Source organism: Mesoplodon bidens, assembly GCF_964165515.1.
Source record: "Mesoplodon bidens genome assembly, chromosome: 5".
Taxonomy (NCBI): Eukaryota; Metazoa; Chordata; class Mammalia; order Artiodactyla; family Ziphiidae; genus Mesoplodon; species Mesoplodon bidens.
The window spans coordinates 68771838-68792433 of record NC_138161.1 but is presented as its reverse complement, the minus strand read 5'-3'; the positions used below and the strand labels follow the sequence as shown (position 1 = coordinate 68792433).

The window sequence follows — 20596 nt, the reverse complement described above, 5'->3', positions numbered from 1 at the left end:
TACACAAAAATAAACTCAAAATAGATTAAAGGCCTAAATGTAAAACTGGATACTATAGAACTCTTAGAGGAAAAAATAGGCAGAACACTCTTTGACATAAATCGCGGCAATATCTTTTTGGATTCACCTCCTAGAGTAATGAAAATAAAAACAATAATAGGGCTTCCCTGGTGGCACAGTGGTTGAGAACCTGCCTGCTAATGCAGGGGACACGGGTTCGAGCCCTGGTCTGGGAAGATCCCACATGCCACGGAGCAACTAGGCCCGTGTGCCACAACTACTGAGCCTACGCATCTGGAGCCTGTGCTCAACAAGAGAAGCCGCGATAGTGAGAGGCCTGCGCACCGCGATGAAGAGCGGCCCCCGCTTGCCACAACTAGAGAAAGCCCTCGCACAGAAATGAAGACCCAACACCGCAAAAATAAATAAATTAATTAATAAACTCCTACCCCCAACATCTTCTTTAAAACAAAAACAAAACAAAAAAAAATAAACAAATGGGACCTAATTAAACTTATAAGCTTTGCACAGCAAAGGAAACCATAAACAAAATGAAAAGACAATCCACAGAACAGGAGAAAATATCTGCAAACAATGCAACTGACAAGGGATTAATCTCCAAAATATACAAATAGCTCATGCAGCTCAATACAGTAAGTTCCCTACATACGAACAAGTTCCATTCCAAGAGTGCATTCGTAAGTCCAATCTGTTTGTAAGTCCAAAAAAATTAGCCTAGATACCCAACTAACACAATTGGCTATATAGTACTGTACTGTAAAAGGTTTATAATACTTTTCATACAAATAATACATAAAAACAAACACAAAAAATAAAGAAATCATTTTTAATCTCACAGTACAGTACCCTGAAAAGTGGAGTAGTACAGTACAACAGCTGGCATACACGGGCTGGCATCAAGTGAAAAGGTAAGAAGACTTACTGACTAGAGGAGGGAGAGGAAGTGGGAGATGGTAGAGCTGAAGGGTCATCAGCAATAGGAGATGGAGGGCAAGCTGCAATTTCACTCATGCCTGACATTGATGGCACAGGTTCTCGTTCCTTGCTGGATTCAATTCCATCTACCCTCTTGAAAAAACGATCCAGTGATGTCTGGGTAGTAGCTCTTCTTTTCTTGTCATAGATGACACAGTAGCACTGGACTGCATTCTGAACAGCTGCTACAACCTTTCTGTACCATTCTACGTTCAGGTCCTGTGCCTCCTCAAATAAAGAAAATCCCCTTGTCATTTCCTGCATCATGAATCTCTTCGGTTCTTCAGTTACTTCTTCTTCCTCTTGTCTCTCTTCGTACTTTCTCTCAGCTTCCAATTCCATCAGGTCTTCATTAGTAAGCTCCTTGTGTTGCATAGCAAGGAGTTCAATGAAGTCATTCTCTTGCAGATCTAGCTTGAAATAAAGATACTGTACTACTGTACTCTATACAGTACTGTACACTTGTATAGGATGCACGCACATGACAATGAATGCCAGACACATGAACTAACTTACGTGACTGTACATGCAAACGCATGTTTGTATCTTTGAAAGCTCGCAACTTGAAGTTTCGTATGTAGGTGACTTACTGTACCAAAAAAACAAACAACCCAATCAAAAACTGGGCAGAAGACCTAAATAGACATTTCTCCAAGAAGACATACAGATGGCCAAAAAGCACATAAAAAGATGCTCAACATCGCTAATTATTAGAGAAATGCAAATCCAAACTCCAATGAGGTATCACCTCACACCAGTCAGAATGGCCATCATCAAAAAGTCTACAAACAATAAATGCTGGAGAGGGTGTGGAGAAAAGGGAAGCTCCTACACTGTTGGTGGGAATGTAAATTGGTACAGCCACTATGGAGAAAGGTATGGAGGTTCCTTTAAAAAGTAAAAATAGAGCTACCGTGTGATCCACATATCCCACTTCTGGGCATATACAGAGAAAAACCACAATTTGAAAAGATACATGCATGCCAATGTTCAGTGCAGCACCATTTACAATAGCCAACACATGGAAGCAACCTAAATGTCCAATGACAGATGAATGCATAAAGAAGAAGTGGTATATATACACAATGGAATACTAGCCATAAAAAAATGAAATAATGCCGTTTGCTACATGGCTGGACCTAGAGATTATCATACTATGTGAAGTCAGACAGAGAAAGACAAATATCATATGATATCACTTACATGTGGAATGTAAAGAAATGATACAAACGAACTTATTTACAAAACAGGAATAGCATCACAGACTTAGAAAACAAACTTATGGTTACGAAAGGGGAAAGGTGGAGGGGAGGGATAAATTAGGAGTTTGGGATTAACATATACACACTACTATATATAAAATAGATAATCAACAAGGACCTACTGTATAGCACAAGGAACTCTCCTCAATATTCTGTAATAACCTAAATGGAAAAAGAATCTGATAAAAAACAGATGTATGTATATGTATAACTGAATCATTTTGCTGTATACCTGAAACTAACACAACATTGTAAATCAACTATACTCCAATATAAAGTAAAAAAATTTTAAATATATATACTAAATAAAAAATAAAGTGTACAATTCAGTTGTTTTTTCTATATACACAAAGTTATGTATGGATCACTACTACAGTATTTAATTCCACAAGATTTTCATCATTCCAGAAAGAAACTCTGAATCCATTAGCAGTCACTCCCTATTTCTTTCTCCCTCCAGCCCTAGAAAAGCACTAATCTGTTTTCTGTCTCTATTGATTTGGATATTCTGGACATTTTATATAAATGAAATCACACAATATGTGGCCTTTTTGGCTATTATGAATAATACTGATATGGACATTTGTGTACAAGTTTTTGAGTGAACATCTGTTTTCATTTCTTTGGGGCATTTGGTAAGAGGTGAAAGTACTGGGTCATACAGCAACTCCACAGAATTGCTTGAGAAACTTCAAGACTCTTTTCCAAGTGTTTACATTTTACATTTTCATCAGCAATGTATGAGGGGTCCAGTCTCTCTACATCCTGCCTTGTTTTTTTGTTGTTGTTAATTAAAAAGCCATCCTAGTGGGTGTGACACGGTACCTCACTGTGGTCATAGAGAAGTGAAATTTGCCACCCCAAAATGTCTTTGGCATGTGGATTATTTTAGCTGAAAACAATCAAGGCCCAGAAGACTCAGGAAGAAACTTTAACCTTCCCCTAATTTCCTAAAAAAAATTTAGATAGAGGGTCTATTCCAGGAAGAGAGCTATCATCAGAGATATCTGTAAAGAATATGGGCTAAGTGTGGTGGTGGAAACAGCCTGGACATCAGAGTCCACCCTGTTTCCCATTGTCTTTGCATGGCCCAGCAAACATTTATTTACCAAATTTGCTATTCCATCTCCATGTCAATTGCCTTCCTCACCTTTGAAGTCTCAAACCCCTACTTCCAACATCCTCTTTGACTTCACCTGAAGATGGTATTTAAGGTGAGGGTTTCAGCCATTTCAGCAAATTACTCAGTTTTCCAGGGTCTCTCTCATGTATACATGTTAGTTAATGTCAACTCATTATGTCTCATGTCAACTTAATTCTTAGAGCAGCCACAAGAACCGAGAAGGGTAGAGGAAAATTTCTTCCTTCCCAACATAGTCTTGATTTGCATTTCCCTACTGGGTAAAGAGGATGAGGATATTTTCACATGTTTATTGGCTCTTTGTATATCTTCTCTGGAGAAATGTTCATTCAGCTTCTTTGTTCATTTCTTAACTTGGCTGTCTTTTTGTTATTGGGTTATAAGCATTCTTATATATTCTAGATACAAGTTCCTTGTCTGATATACGATTTGTAAATATTTTCTCCATTTCTCAGGTTGTCGTTTCATGATGTTGATGACATCCTTTATTTTTATTTTTTTTTTTTGTGGTATGTGGGCCTCTCACTGTTGTGGCCTCTCCCGTTGCGGAGCACAGGCTCTGGATGCGCAGGCTCAGCGGCCATGGCTCATGGGCCTAGCCGCTCTGCGGCATGTGGGATCTTCCCGGACCGGGGCACGAACCCATGTCCCCTGCATCTGCAGGTGGACTCTCAACCACTGCGCCACCAGGGAAGCCCTATTTATTTATTTTTGACTGTGCTGGTTCTTGTTGCAGCACGTGGGCTTAGTTGCAGCATGTGGGTTTCTTAGTTGTGGCATGGATGTGGGATCTAGTTCCCCGACCAGGCATGGAACCTGGGCCCCCTGCATTGGGAGCGTGGAGTCTTACCCACTGGACCACCAGGGAAGTCCTGATGATGTCCTTTATTTATTTTTATAAATTTATTTATTTATTTTTGGCTGCGTTGGGTCTTCGTTGCTGCGTGCAGGCTTTCCTAGTTGCGACGAGCAGGGGTTACTCTTCGTTGTGGTGCGCAGGCTTCTCGTTGCAGTGGCTTCTCTTGTTGCAGAGCATGGGCTCTAGGCATGCAGGCTTCAGTAGTTGTGGCTCGCGGGCTCTAGAGCGCAGGCTCAGTAGTTGTGGTGCATGGGCTTAGTTGCTCCACGGCATGTGGGATGTCCCCAGACCAGGGCTTGAACCAGTGTCCCCTGCATTGGCAGGCGGATTCTTAACCAGTGTGCCACTAGGGAAGTCCCTGATGATGTCCTTTAAAAATATAAATTTTTAATTTTGATGAAGTCCAGCTTATCTATTTTTTCTTCTGTTGCTTGAGCTTTTGGTGTCACATACAAGGTTACAAAGGTTTACTCCTATGTTATCTTCTAAGAACGTTACAGTTTTAGCTTTAACATTTAGGTCTGTCATCCATTTTCAGTTAATATTGGTATATTATGTGTGGAAGGAATCCAACTTCATTTTTTTGCATATGGATATCCAATTCTCCCAGCACCATTTGTTGAAAAAACTATTTTTTCCCCTGTTGAATTGTTTTGACACAATATAGAAAACTGTTTGTCCATAAATATGAGGGTTTATTTCCAGACTCTCAATTCTATTTCCAATGCTCTGTATTCCCCAATATTCTTTGTTGTGTTTTGCCACAGAAATCTATGTTCTATGTTAGCTTAGTAGTCCACTGATAACTGGACAGAGACTTCCCTAAATGCCTTGCACCAATAAGTTTGCCAGCCTTTGCTGGAGGGCTATGTGTGCATTTGGGGGCATGCTCTGGGGTGGGTGAGAAAGAAGCTGTTTGAATTGTATTAGCTCTGAGTCAGGTTAATAAAAAAAAAAAAGGCAAGCCCTGTGAGTGAGCATTTCCATGGAACTGCCACACAGGCCAAACAGTAACAGTCCTCTGGGGCTAGGGCTTTGGGGGAGCTCCAAATCCATTCTGCCTTCTTCAGTGTCTGCTAGGTTTTTAGAGATACTGCAATTTTGAGGTATTAGTTTTCAAGGCTACTGTGAAGCCAAGAGGAGACAGGAATCAGTTAAAACTCCATTAGCCTTGCTGCTCTTACCACGAGTAAGTCATTTTCTTCGACAAATGCTACACAGACTGTCACAAGCCTCCGGTTATTTCCTAGAGTTCTGAAAAAGTTGATTTTAAGACTTTATGATAATGTTTTCATCGCTTTTTATAGGAGTGAATTTTCAGAGGTCCTAACTCTGACATACCTTAAGTTAGAACCTCTACATGTATCAAGATCTGTGGTTGTCTGCAGTCTGATTTCTTTCATAAAAGGCCTCGTTTATTTCAGTTTTCTAGGCAGGTAGTCCCAGAAAGCTTTGCCTGGGTCTGAGTAACCACACTACCAGTGCCACCTAGTGACAGTAAGTATACACTGTAAGAAAAGTAGATAAATTATAACTGATCTCGGCTTGTTTTAAATGTATAATAGGTAATGTAGTATTTACTTCACCAGGGCTGATTTGAGGGTTAAATGGAAAACAAGTGTGAGAGCATTTGTCAAGATGCTTGAAACACAGCAGGTACTCTAAGCATTAAGTTTGTTTCTTGAAACATTACTTAAAGCACTAATCCTCAAAACATTTCCAGAGCACTTCAATTTTACCCCTAAGGTGGTCAATTTCTGATCAAGGTAATTTTATACAGTTATCAGGGCATGAAGAAATCCTATGAACCTCTTCAAAAGTTTTCCATAGCTTAAGGATTAAAACAATTATTCAATGCTGTGACTCTCAAACCTCAGTATGCATCAGAACCACCTGAATGGCTTGTTAAAATGCAAGTCACTAGGCACACCTACCTCCAGTTTTGGAATCAACAATTCTGGGTTGAAGGTTGGGAATTTGCATTTCTAACAAGATCTTAGGTGAAGCTGCTACTGCTGGTTTGAAACTACACTTTGAGAACCACTGTGTTTTGGGGTTTTCTAAAAAAAAAAAACTGTGGTAAAATACATATAACACAAAATTTACCATTCTAACCATTTTTAAGTGTACAGGGCTGTGGCATTAAGTACATTCACATTGTTGTGCCACCATCACCACCATCCATCTCAACATTTTCATCTTCCCCAGAGAACCACTGGTTTAATGTGACCTATAAATCCCCATCTCACACCATCCTGTCCCATTGCCTTCTGGCAGGTGCTGAGACAGAAAGCAACAAAGTTAACTGGCAGTGAGCTCTAGTGTCTAAAGAGGAAACAGAAAAAGAATCAATAATTATCTCCTTAGGTACTGTCCTTCCCCATCCCTCTTAATTAGAACAGAGGCAGTTTAGGAGAATAAAAGACAAGTTGCCTCTCAGCTCAGTTCGGGTAATAATGATAAAGCAAAAATGTTACCATGTACACCTACTTACTGTCAGTCACACAAATGCACGTTTGGAGACATTTATTCATTCAGCAAATAATACTTGTCAGGTATTGTTCCAGGCAGTATAAAAAACAGATAAAAATCTATGCCAGCTGAACTTACATTCTACTACAGGAAGGGGGGAATATATATATATATATATATATACACACACATATATATGTATATATATGTATATATATAGTTAGTAAATTCCAGAAAGAAAAAATAAACAATGGGGAGTCAAAGTGTTTCTGTGCTGGGAATGTGGTGTGTGTGTGAAATTTTAGATAGGGAAGTAGAAGTTCTCTTTGAGAATGCTACTTTTGAAGGAAGTGAGGGGGCTAGTATGCAGTTATCTGGTGGAAGGGTATTTCAATCAGAAACAACAGTAAGTGCAAAGGCCCTAAGGGACACAAAGAGGAGGCCAGCATGGCTAGAACAGAGGAATAATGAAAAGAGAAGTAGTACTTGAGGTCACAGACATACCTGGGGGTGGAGGTGAAGAATAGGGACTTAAAGGCATGAGAGGTTTACCTAGATCAGAAAATATCTCCCAACTTTTTCTTACTATAACTTCATACTGGAGGCCAGGAATTTGTACCTCCTTAAGGTATAAATGGTTATTAAAACATAAACAAACATGATATTATACACATTAGAAATAACAAACCATTGTAAAAAATAATTTAAAAACCCGACATCACTAAAAATATACATATATGAAGTCTTGATGTGATTTCGGTCTTTATTTTGCAATTACAAAAAAATTAAAGCATAAAAAAGTTTTAGTATCATTATTATTTTTTTTAACATCTTTATTGGAGTATAATTGCTTTACAATGGTGTTAGTTTCTGCTTTATAACAAAGTGAATCGGTTATACATATACATATTTCCCGTATCTCTTCCCTCTTGCATCTCCCTCCCTCCTACCCTCCCTATCCCACCGCTCTAGGTGGTCACAAACCACGGAGCTGATCTCCCTGTGCCATGCGGCTGCTTCCCACTAGCTATCTATTTTACGTTTGGTAGTGTATATATGTCCATGCCACTCTCTCACTTGGTCACAGCTTACCCTTCCCCCTCCCCTAGTATCATTATTAAGACCACTTTTCTAACTCAAAGAGATAGAATATATTGCCCCAGACATCCAAGCCCCAAATTTTCCATCCTCTGGTGGATCACAATTAAAAACAAAAAAAACAAAAGAAAAACAGCCCTTAAAGGGCTATTAAACCCAGAGGGTTAAACCATCTGGCTACATTTGCAGCCTGTCCCTGGCTGACCAGTTCTGTGTCCCCAAAGCCTTAGCAAGAAGTCAAGATGAAGCCTCACTGTGCCCATAAGGCTCTGACTGGCAAATGGCTAGTTAATCTTAAGAGTATAAATCCTTAAGCTCTAGTATGCAACAGAATCACCCAAAGGACTCATAACACACACTAGTGGACCCCATTTCCAGAGTTTCTGATTCAGTAAGTATAGATGGAGCCTGAGAATTTGCATTTCCAACAATTTCTCAGGTGATGCCAGTACTGTTGGTCTGGGGGCTCACAATTTGTAAATCTGTGCCTTAAAGTTATTACTGCTGGCTGGAGGCTCTAGTGGGTCAGTCTCAAGGCTGATTCAGGTACTGTCTTCTGCCCTGTTGTCCCTTCCTTCCCATTCTTTCCAATCCATGATGGACAGTGCAGAGTGGTGGGGATGCTTTTTTTGTCAGAATCATTCAAGACTCTCCTGGAGATAATCATCAGTGACGTTACCTGGAACATGACCAATCTCTGGGAACCAGTGTTGATAAATGAAGGTTCAATGAATGCTGGTGAAGAGGCTTTTAGAAGATTATCTAAGTTATTGTTTCTTAACCTGTGTGAAGATCAGCTGCTAGGTTTGTTGCACCTATGTTGCTAGTTATGAAGTCTGCCAATGATCTGCTTAAAAATAAAATCATGGCATTTGTCAAAACCCCTAAAACTATATCACAGAGAGCTTTAATATATGCAAATTTTAAAATATCAACCAGGATGTTGGATGATTCCCAGGATGGAAATCAGACTGTGACAAATGTATCTAATTATATTAGAAATGTGTGATCTAACCTTATAAACTTTAAGGTGGGAAAAAAGGAGATGACCTAAGTAACTTTGGAAAATATTGTTTTGACTAGAAACTGTAAGACTAAAGACAAAGAGAAATGTACTTTAGTTGGCAAATTTGTTTCTTACAGGAGTATTGGTTAACAATTCTGAAACTACTTTATAAGTATATACTAGGATTGAACAAGTAACTAACTAAATGGTAGATAATGAGAGCCAGGTTTCTCATTGTCAAAGAAAGAAGTTCCAAAAGCAAGGGTGGAAGGCTAGAATGAATGTGGTGCTGGGTCAGAGTCAGAAAACTCAGTATAAGCACCTTTAGTTTTCTATATATACATGTGTGTATACATATAGAGAGATGATATGAGACAGAGACATAATTATGTGTATACACATGGTTTAGTATACACACATGTATTTTCCAGCTCTACCCACTGGGAAGGCCTGGAATCAGTGACACTTGAGTAGCAACAAGCACACTCATTGCCAGATCCTGGTGTCTAAATACCATTATCCAATGAAAGGAACCAGGGCTCCTTGGAGAAAACTGGTTGATTCTATGTTGGGGCAGAGAAAATACAAGATGAGTCTGGAATATCCATCCTGTAGTGCCAGAAAGGAAGGAAGTGTCCAAAAAACAAAATGATGAGGGCCTGTAAAGGGACACAGAAGCTGATCTGATAAAGCCTAAACTGGAATAATTTGAGCAACAAAATAAATAAGAGTAATAGATTATAACAAGGTAAAAAATATGAGTCCATCAATAAAAAATAAAATGAGTCCAGTAATAAATCATGTGGATATTATATACCAATATGACATGATGAGAAGGGACTTTACCTCTGTGCTATTTATTCTTCCCCCAAACCCAAAACCCTAGTCTTACCATGAGAAAGCATCAAACAAAACCTAATTGAGGGACATCCTACAAAATATCTGACCAGTATTCCTCAAAATTGTCAAGATCATGAAAGTCAAAGAATATGAAACCATCACAGATCAGCAAAGACTAAGGAGACATGACAACTAAATGCAATGTGGTATCCTGGATTGGATCCTGGAACACAAAAGGGACATCAGTAGAATAACTGGAGAGAACTAAATGAAGTTTGTCCTTTAGTTGATAGCAAAGTATCAATGTTAGTTTCTCAGTATTGACAAATGTACTGTGGGTTATGTAAGGCGATAACATTAGGGTTAACTGGGTGAGGGTACACAGAACTCTGTACTATCTTTGTGACTTTTCTGTAAATTAAATTTACTCTAAATAAGAATATTTTTAAACATGTGTATTAATTACATCTTATTTTTTTTACTTTTACATAGTTTATGAAATTTTTATATTTACTTGATATTTAATATTTTAAAAATTGGAGAGGATTTGATGTTATCTCTATAAAAATGTCACTCTCACTCATTTGTACTCCAATATGTTTTTGTAATGGGATAGAAAAGGAAAGAAATGGGGTATAGTAGGAAATGTGCCCAATTCATGGTAGACCAAAGATGTCCAGGTGAAGATCATCTGCCTAGTGCACCTTGGTGGAAATGAGATGAGAAAATTACACATGATATATATCTTGTTACACCTTGCTATTCTCAAATGTTGCCATCACCTGTGAGCTTGTTAGAAATGCAGACTTTCAGCTCCCAACCCAGACCTACAGAATTTGAATCTATATTTTTAATGAGATATCCAACTGATTCATATGAACATTAAATTTCAAGAATCAAATAGCCACATTCATTCAATAGCTGATGAGTACACGCTCTGTGCCAGACACAGGAAAAACAATACCACACACTCTAAAGTCTAGAACAGTGCTATTCGGCCTCAGCTGGGAGCTTCCTGGAAATGCTAATTCTCAGACCCCACCCCAAACCTTCAGAATCTCCTGGGGTGAGGACTAGAAAATGTTTTTACAAGCCCTTCACATGATGCTTATGCATACTAAAGTTTGAGAAGCACTACTCTAGAAAGATGGACTTCGAACTCTGTATACTGGAATCACCACAGAAAAACAAAAACCCAACACACAGGGCCATCCCAGACCAATTAAATCCCAATTTCTGTGACGAGGGCTCTGGCATTAGTATTTTTAAGAAAGATTTTCTAAGTGATTCTAATGTGCTGCCATGTTTGAGAATTGCTGCTTTTTAGCACAACCAGCTAGAGTCCCTGTTGAACATAGGCTACATAAATGACCAGGGCACACCTGCAGAGCTAAATACCTATGTCTCTAGCTGCATTCAAAATCCCTCTTTTCGATGAAATAATGCCACTTGCAGCAATATGGATCGACTTAGAGATTACCATATTAAGGAAATCAGACAAAGAAAGACAAATATCATATTACATCACTTATATGTGGAATCTAAAAAGTGATACAAATGAATTTATTTACAAAACAGAAACAGACTCACAGACATAGAAAACAAACTTATGGTTACCAAAGGAAAAAGGGTGGAGAAGGGATAAATCAGGAGTTTGGGATTAACAGATACACACTATTATATATAAAAGAGAGAAATAGCAAGGACCTACTGTATAGCACGGGGAACTATATTCAATACCTTGTAATAACCTACAATGGAAAAGAATATGAAAAAGAATATAAATATGTACAATTGAATCACTTTGCTGTATACCTGAAACTAACACATTGTAAATCAACCATAAACCAATTAAAAAATGCTCTTATAAAAGATGAGTTATTAAAATTTTCATTGTGGAAATAAACACGTTCTTATTCCAAAATTAGGTTACTTCCTGCAAAATATTACTCCCTACCTTATGTATTTTCTAAACAATTTTTCAGTACTTTTTTATTTTAAATATGACATGTTTTGCTGTAAAGGTCAGATACACTGGTCTATTCCTATAATCTATCCTATAAATAAGATTCTAATGAGATTTAAGAAGATCTGCTTTTGACCTTTTGTAACCTTTTTAAGGTTATATTTTACTGTCTCATTTCTTGAATAAATAGTCTATCTACAGAAAAAAAAATCCCTCTTTTCAAAAGCAATTCACTGAAAAGGAGCTCTGCTTTATTTCTAACTTCTGCATATCAATATGTAACTCATTACACTGAAAGTTTGGAATCCCTGTGGAGTACTAAAATATCCCCAGCTTCCAGATTTTACAGAGCATGCAGACTCTAATACACTTCTCAGTTACTTGATGACATGCAGTGTGAACTGTTCTACAGCTCATCCTCCATGTTCTCATCCTCATCCTCCGTGGAAAAGGCTTTATTTCACATTCCTCCTCTACAGCAGCTGGAGGCCCCCATGGGTAAACAGCCACTGTCTCATTATCTCACAATGAATGACCAGAGCTACAGAGCTGACCCAAGCACACTGCTGTCAGACTCTCAGCCCAACCACCTTGCTCTTTTCCTAGTGTTCCAGAAGGCAAGGAGCTACCATGGTCCTGGCTGGGAGAAGCACCTTGTTTATGGGGCAACAGTATTCCTTTTTCATGTCACATGGAAAGATTTTTTTGATCTAAATACTTAGGCGGTATTCATGCTAGCCCACAAATGCCTATTTAATCCTTCTAAAATTGAAATAGGATACTGCTTGTCCTGAAATGTTTGCTGTGATAGGAAAAAGCAAGTCTGAATAAGGAACTTTGAAAGTCTGTTTTGTGAATCGGAGTCAATTTTAAGTCTCAGGAGGAAAAAACTAAATGTATGCTTATCCTGAGGATGGCAAAGTTCCTACACATAGGCTATCTAGTCAATACTGTATTTTATAGTTATGATGAAATCATATGCCAAATGTTTGTAGCTGCTCAGTAAACCTACTAGAAAGAAGAATAAGTTAGGGCAATTATGTCACTTACGGAAGCTGGAGCTCTTATTCCCACCCAGAGCTCATTTAGAATAGAAAACCACTGATTTGCTTTCTACATTAGAAGAAGCTGGGTGGGAATGCCCTAAAGGCTGACCACAACAAAACAAATGAACAAACCTGAAACATTAACTTGCTCTGAGCTTTTTCAGCGATGAGATCTGAACAGCTTGACTGCAACTGCAGACTCCTGTCTGCAACTATTCTGAAAAGGGATGGATTTCTTCTGGCTTCAAACAATGATTAGCACAGAGAATTCTCCATCTGCCTGCCAGGCAACCAGTGCTCACAAGCCTAACTGCCTTGCTAACACCCTTGCTGATGCTCTAGGGTTCAGAATTTAAGTGATGATACTGGCCTAATGCACTCTGGCTATGAGAGTTGTGCCTGGGCATGCTCCCCCACAGTGAGAGCCTTTTGTCTGCCATACCCCAAAAAGATTTTGGGAAACAGGCAGAGCAGTTTTGAGCAGGAAAGTAACACTAACCATGGGGACTATGGCAGATAAATCTGAGTGCAGAATGCAGGGAAGGCTAGGGGTGGGGGAGAAGTAGGGTAAAGGGAACAGAAGTGGGTAGACATAAATGTGGAAACCTTTTAAGTGGTGTCACAACACTGTAGTTCAAGTGGGTTGTGCAAAGAAAAGAGGACAGTTATAGGTCTTAACGCAGAGGAACTAACAGATGTGAAAAATTCTAGGAAGGAAAAATGGGCAAGACACACTGACATTATGAGATTTTGTGGGCTGGCTAGAACCCTAACTACCATTTGTAACATTGTTTCTATGGGAAAAAAAATCTTAAGAGTTCTAAAAATAGATTTATAAATAAACCTTTGGAATCTGGCCAGTTTTTTTTAAGTTGGGGTGGGGAAGTGGGCCTATGGAAAGCAAAGTATCCATGTCTCTGGTGGCCAAACTTCAGTGATATGGGGCCACTCCTTGGTGATCTTTTTTCCGCCCATCATTCCAGCCCACTCCCAACAGTGGCTATTTGAAACTCTCTCTGCCTTAGCTGCTGACCTAAATAGGTTTTGTGACAGAAACAGATTCCCTACCTCTCCATCTGTTTTCTCATCCATCCCTGCAGGCTTGGAAGAACACTAGCCTTCCTTCACTCTGAACCACTCCAACTGTGACCCTTCTTGCTGAGAGATGTTGTACCAAAATTCTCATAAACTCTGGATCCTTCCTTTCCACTGCCTTTTTCCTGCCAAACATTGCCTCTCCACTCTTAAAACAAACGAAAAACCTTTTAACTTATAAAAGTAACACTTGCTCATAACAGAAAATTTGGGAAACTAAAAAAACATATGAAGAAAAACAAAAGCATCCATAATCACACCATCTGGGGATAACAACTTGGTGTATTTCTTCCCAGACTTTTTCCTATACTTATACACAACATATACATTTTCCAAAATCAGATAATTCCATATCTTGCTTATGTCACACTTTTCCAAGATTAATTAAAAAATACTTTTGATACCTGTATAACATCAAATGGATATAACCTGAAGTTAATCATTCCCTATGGCTGGATTTATTTCCCATTTTTCACTTTTACAAATAATATTTCAATGAATAGTTTTCTACATAAATCTTTAATGGCATTTCTGGTTATTTTCTTATATAGAATCCTGGTAGTGGAGGGCTAAAGGATATGATGGTTAAAGGACATGAACCCTTTTAAGATTCATTTTTCTTCTTTAATATTTTATTGGAGTATAGTTGATTTACAATGTTGTGTTAGTTTCAGGTGTACAGCAAAATGATTCAGTTATACATATACATATATACATTCTTTTTTAGATTATTTTCTCATACAGGTTATCACAGAATATTGGGTAGAGTTCTCTGTGCTATACAGTAGGTCCTTGCTGGTTATCTATCTTATATATAGTAATGTGTGTTCATCCCAAGTTCCTGATTTATCCCTCCCCACAATATTTCCCTTTGGTAATCATAAGTTTGTTGTCAATATCTATAAGTCTGCTTCTGTTTTGTAAATAAGTTCATTTATATCTTTTACAAATTAGTTTCCATGTATGAGTGATATCATTTGATATTTGCCTTTCTCTCTCTGACTTACTTCACTTAGTATGATAATCTCTAGGTCCAATCTTAAGATTCTTAAAATATATAACAAACTGCTTTCCAGAAAGGCTGAATCAATTTTCACCATCTATGGGCAGTTGATGAGAATTCCTGACTTATTACACCACAGTGGTACTGAGGGTCCACTATCTCAAACAAAACATTCACTTGTTCTCAACAGCTCCTATAAATAAAATACTACCTCCTTCCTTTCATAGTGCAAGTGACTAAGTGGCATGTATTTACTACCTTGACCCCATCACCCACATGTTAACTATAATGTTTCTTCCCCCACTCATTTTACTAAAATTGCTGTAAATTAGTGATCTCTTTCTAGTCATATGAATATGTCTTTTAGAATCTTTTCATTAGCTCATCTGACTCTCCTCTTCCCATCTTTGTGGCCATTTGACTCTAATGATCTCATCCTTCTACAAGGACTCAGTCCTCCCTTACATTACACCACCACGTTTTCTCCCTTCATCTCTGACCTCTGTGATCTACCTTCTATAATATCCTCTGCCACTTCCTATTGCTTACACTATGTCAGGCCTCCAAGGTTCAGTGTTTGCCTCTGTCCCGCACTGCTCTCAGGGAGGACTCCTCCACTGTTTTAATAATCAGCTCTACAATGATGGCTCCCATATATTCCCCTAACTTTACCCCTCCTTTGTCCTCAGGTCTGTGACTGAGGTTCCATCCTCACCTATAACTCAATGCCACCTCCCACTCAATAGTGCACCATCCTCTCTGCCAAACCAGTAAGCCTTCCCAACTTTCTTATTTCTGACAATGGAGTAGCACTCCTTCAGTCCTCCATGCTCAAGAACTTCAGTCTTTACGTCTTCCATAAATTACTCTGTCTGAAAGTCATACTAACAGTTACTTCAAAATACTTCCTAGATACATTCTTTTTTTGTCATTCCCATCATCACTTCACCTACGGATTACTGTAATATTTTCATAGGTAGCAGGTATTCATCCTGTATGCAGCGACCATGTTAATTTTCAAAAAATATTTTTTAATGACTTCTTCTTGAAGGTTTCCTTTTTGTCCAAATTCATCTGGTTCAAACCCTCAAAGGCGAAACCGCATCTCCTATGAGTACCTCCTGAAATCCAAGATAATCCTCTCTCCCTACTGCCCTTTCTCCCCCCACACCCTCTGCAGACTCATTACTGCCCCCACCTTTGCTCGTGTCACTCTCCCATCCCTTCTGTTTCAATGGAACCTTCAGTAGATAATCCTAACCTACACTATTTTTCCTTTCTCTGAATTTTTTTTTCCCCAAAGGGAAAAGTGCATTTTATTTAATGACCAAGTACACCAATATAGACACATACATTTATATATATGTATACCTATGTGTGTGTACATATATATGACTAAAACAATATTTACTCTTACCATTTGGGATGAATTGTAAAATTTTCTGTTCTATGTACTTTCATTAAAAAGGGGATTGCGGGTTTCCCTGGTGGCGCAGTGGTTGAGAGTCCGCCTGCCAATGCAGGGGACATGGGTTCGTGCCCTGGTCCGGGAAGATCCCACATGCCACGGAGCAGCTGGGCCCGTGAGCCATGGCCGCTGAGCCTGCGCTCCGCAACAGGAGAGGCCACAACAGTGAGAGGCCCGCGTACTGCATTAAAAAAAAAAAAAAAGGGGGGTTGCAACTTGAGTCAACACTAAGAAAATGAGGATAAAGTGGTAAAAATATTTAAGGTCAGATTATGCTCTCAGAGGCTACATGGTTTAGGGAAAAGAACCCTCAATCTCTGAATTCTTAAAGCCAGTGGTATGCTGGCTCTTGGGAGGGGGTTGGTGGGGAAAAGCCCTGATTTGTAGTGTTTGCCAATAACCCTCACCATGGCAGATCTCAAGCTACCAGTGTAACATGACAACCTGTGAAACTGGAAAGAGATATGCACAAAGCCAGGAGGAACCAGCGTCAGGACACCAGAGCAGCATTTAAAATCTGTTCTGCAATCTAGAACTTAATATATACTGTCTTGTATAAGCTCTCCAGGTATATTATATAGGTCTGCTTATTCATTGCAATAAACTTTAGCCCTAGGAAGAGTGGTAGTCCGCTAATTCCAGAGGTTTCATAGTGAACAGGGCACACAGTGTTTGCTCAGTAAAAACCTGTTGGCAAGACCTGGAGGGAGTGATAAGCAAAGCCAAAGACTGGAGGCATAAAATGGTAAAAATGGGCATGTACTCATTTAGGGCTGATTAGTAAGAACAAACAAAAAGTACAATGAAGGAGCAGAATGTAGTAGAAATAAAATCAGAATGGGAACCAGGAGATATTCCCAGCTTTGTAATCGTGTGACCCTTAGCAAGTCAATTTCCTTCTTGGGCCTTAAGTTTCCTCATCTGTAAACTTAGGGTACTACATGACTACATGACTTTTAAGTTATCCATTGATTCTAATGCTCTAGGGTGTGGGTAAAACTGACAAGGAGGCTGCCCATGGCCCGCTGCATTGATAAAATAACAATAATAAATTTATTTTAAAATCTGCTGTTAAGTCAAAGGAGTTTAGGGCAGTAAATCTTTTCTGAAGGTGTGAAGAAACATTCTTATAAGACCATTCCATTCCTTTGATCTAATAATTATTATATAGAAAGTAATAATTATAAAAAACCAATTATTTTATTAAAAATAATAAAATATTAAAAACAATTATTCCAAAAAGTATCTATGGCCTGTCTATTATGAGCTGGACACTGGTAAGTGCTGAAGATTTAGTAAAAACAAAACAGACCCCATCTTTACCTCATGGGACCCACAGTAGTGTGGGTCAATAGCCATTTAGTTCCAAATCATAAAAGTGCTTTTTAGCTTAGCACAGATTGCTCTGAGTAATGGATGGAAGCTATGGATCCTCTCTTCCCCAAACAAGCATATAATCATAAAAATGTGAATGCAATTTCAGAGGTTCACAGGACCTCTCATCTGTGAAGGGGTCCAAGAACCAAAAGTTAACAACCCTGACCTATTTCTACAGGTACATCTACAAAACAGTAAACAAATTCAAGATCGTAAAAGCCTACATTCTCTTTGTTAAGGGAGTATAGTAAAGATTTCCAACAGAAACAATTAAAAATAAGGGTCCATCATTTAAAGGATTAAGCCTTGGCTTTTTGAAATTTCACTCACCTAAAGTATCTTCTTCCAAATAATATTCTGGATAAATGAGGTATGCCTAGATTATGTTTCTATCTGACCTACCATTCCTTTAGTAAAGTTGCCAGTTAAATCGCTCTTACTTGAAAACTATTTGCATATGAATGACTGCTTCCATTTCACAAGAAAATCTGCATTTCATGACTCTTCCATTTCACACCAAAGAGACCCTATTAGCTATGACAAATACATGTACACATATATCTGAACAAGCAGTCTGAACAAAGCAAAGAGCACAGTTCCAGAATTAGAGGGCACTGACTCATCTCCTGACTCTAACATTTTATGGCTGATCAACCTGGGACAAGTCAACCAACCCTCGGACCCATGTTTATTCATCTGTAAAATGGAGAGGAGACGATAAGACTTACCTAAGAGGGCTACTATGAGAAATCAATCAAGTAAAACAATGTAGGTCAAAGTATTTAGAAATAAAATGGGCAAAAGTGGGTGAAGGAGCAAATTGTTTGAAGTTGCTCACAAAACATCAGACATTCAGAGATCCTTTGGGAAGAGCTGCTCATATAACATCCTTAGTGGATCTATCTGGAGTAAAATAAATTGTTCTTAAATTGCTCAAGGAATTTTGTTTTACCCAATGGTAAAGTTCTTAAACGTCAAAAGTTTGGAGAGAGGCTTTGGAATCCTTATAGTGCATAAATATATTCTCAAGGCAAGAAGATGAATTACTTACAAACACTCAGTCTTCGTTCTGTAGTCGAAGTCCCTTTTACAGGGTTTTTTTTTACAGAGCAATGATTCTTTCACTTACCTTGCTGAAAAGGTTAACAGGATGTGTACAAAAGATTTTAGGGGAATTAGCTCATCTAAACTGAACAAATCAATGAAATCAATCTCTTTTAGCAGAAAGGGTATTTGTTTTAAAGGAAGTAAATAATGTTCAGCATGAGACATGTTTTCCAGTCCATACTCCACTGAAATGCAAAATAAGAAATGTCAAGGATAACTTTTTTTTTTACATTATTTCATTTACATTTACAATGTACATTTGCATTATCTCAATAGTCAAGTTTAGGGCGATTCTTCTTGTAAAATCTGAAGTAAACAACGTTTTGGTACTAAGGAATCAATCATTACACCTTATCAAAGTTCATAAAGGTAACCAAAAGTGTGATTTGCCCTGGTGCCTAGAAAACAGCCAAGAGGCAAACACTCTGATTTCTCAGCCCCTACTAAGCAAAGGCTCTCCTGGTTCCCCAAGAAGGCGAATTAAACCGACTCCAAATAGTCATTACACAAATGTCTACAAGGGAAACAAACCACAGATCCTGCATTTACATAACACTTTCCTCCAAGAAATTCAAAGCACTTTATTGTAGAATTATTTAAAAGAAATGTACCCCCCCCATTTTAGGAAAACAATTACTGTTATTCTGGGAGACCATATATCCCTTGCCTAATCAGATGCCAAATAGGTAGGAAACCCTAGACTCAAGTTTTCTCTGAGAGATAAAACTCTAGAGATGGTGGGGATGGGAGTGGCGGGGAGGGGGAGGCTCAACACTCGTGGAAAGCTGAATGAATCAGGCAATGGGGTAGTTTTAGGGATGGGAAGTGCATTAAGAACTGAGCTCACAGGGGGCTGCGGGTCGGAAAAGTGATCCGGGAGCAAAAGGGCTCGTTAAGTTGGTGGCAGCTGGGTGGATGCAGAGCCAGGTGCGAGGGTCACTCTCGGCTAGCCCGCAGTGTCTTGCTTACCAATTGCTCGCTCATCCCTTGCTCTCTCCCCCTATTACTACCCTGCAGTTGGATTCCGAACTACCTGAGGGGAAAGCAATGGAACAGAGCAACTGCCATGCCTGAGGAGGCTGCAGGCTTCCTCCACCCACAGCGGCCGAGCTGGCTTCCCGCCCACCCCCTGCCCGGCCCGCGTCTCACCAGCCGCCAGGCGCAGGCCGCGGAGGCTCCCCATGGCCGCCTACTCCGCCACCAACACAGTGCCCCAAGGCCGGCGGTGGCGCGGGTGAGCAGAAGGTCGCCTGGCGCCGCGAACGGAGGGACCCGAGCAGGACTCTGGGGCGGGGCTTGTGGAAGGTGAGGGCAGAGCGAACGGGTTATGCGTGACGTCCGGGCGATGGGCGGGGCCTGCTAGAAGCGTGGAGCGTGTGGGTCGTGCATGGCGTTCAGAGTGTGCGGGCAGCGTGCCCTGCCCAGCCCCACCTCTGTTGGCGCCGCGTCTTGGAAGCCGCCCTGAAAGTGCTCTCTTGGAGTCTTGGTTTCGAGGGCCTTTGCAATGACCTTCTATGCACCTAAGAAAGTATCCGTTTAAAATAGAAGAAAAGTAGTGTGCTTACCGTAGGATTTTTGTGACCTATAGACCCCGAAATCACACTGCCTAGATAAACCAGTATTTCAGTACACTTTTTTCAGTATTTTCAATGAATGTGTACATGCCTTTTTTAAAAACTGCGTAATTGGGTTCTTAGTGACCAGTGGCCTTCATCTCTTGGTTGGCTTTGGGAGTATCTCTCAGGCTACCTGAGAAATTCACATGTATGCCTATGTTGTTTTCTATTTGACTATTTTTATAAAACTAAACATTTTATTATCTCCACACCTAAACACCTTATTCAAACCTTACCCCCCACT

At 39.4% G+C, this 20596-nt stretch overlaps 1 protein-coding gene across 2 annotated transcripts in view; it reads right to left on the bottom strand.

The window, feature by feature from the left end:
- FAM162A (family with sequence similarity 162 member A) overlaps positions 1-20034 on the bottom strand; it is a 38210-nt gene extending 18176 nt beyond the window's left edge. The window contains exons 1-2 of one of the 2 annotated variants that reach the window (XM_081234090.1): positions 19886-20028; positions 6193-6318 (exon numbers count right to left, since the gene is read on the bottom strand). In XM_081234090.1, coding sequence (XP_081090216.1) covers positions 6193-6318; positions 19886-19919 — 160 coding nt within the window. In that variant the 5' untranslated portion in view covers positions 19920-20028. Of the gene's footprint in view, positions 1-6192; positions 6319-19885 lie in introns of both variants that reach the window. The other variant, XM_081234091.1, reaches the window with a different exon arrangement.
- Positions 20035-20596: the final 562 nt, after the last annotated feature.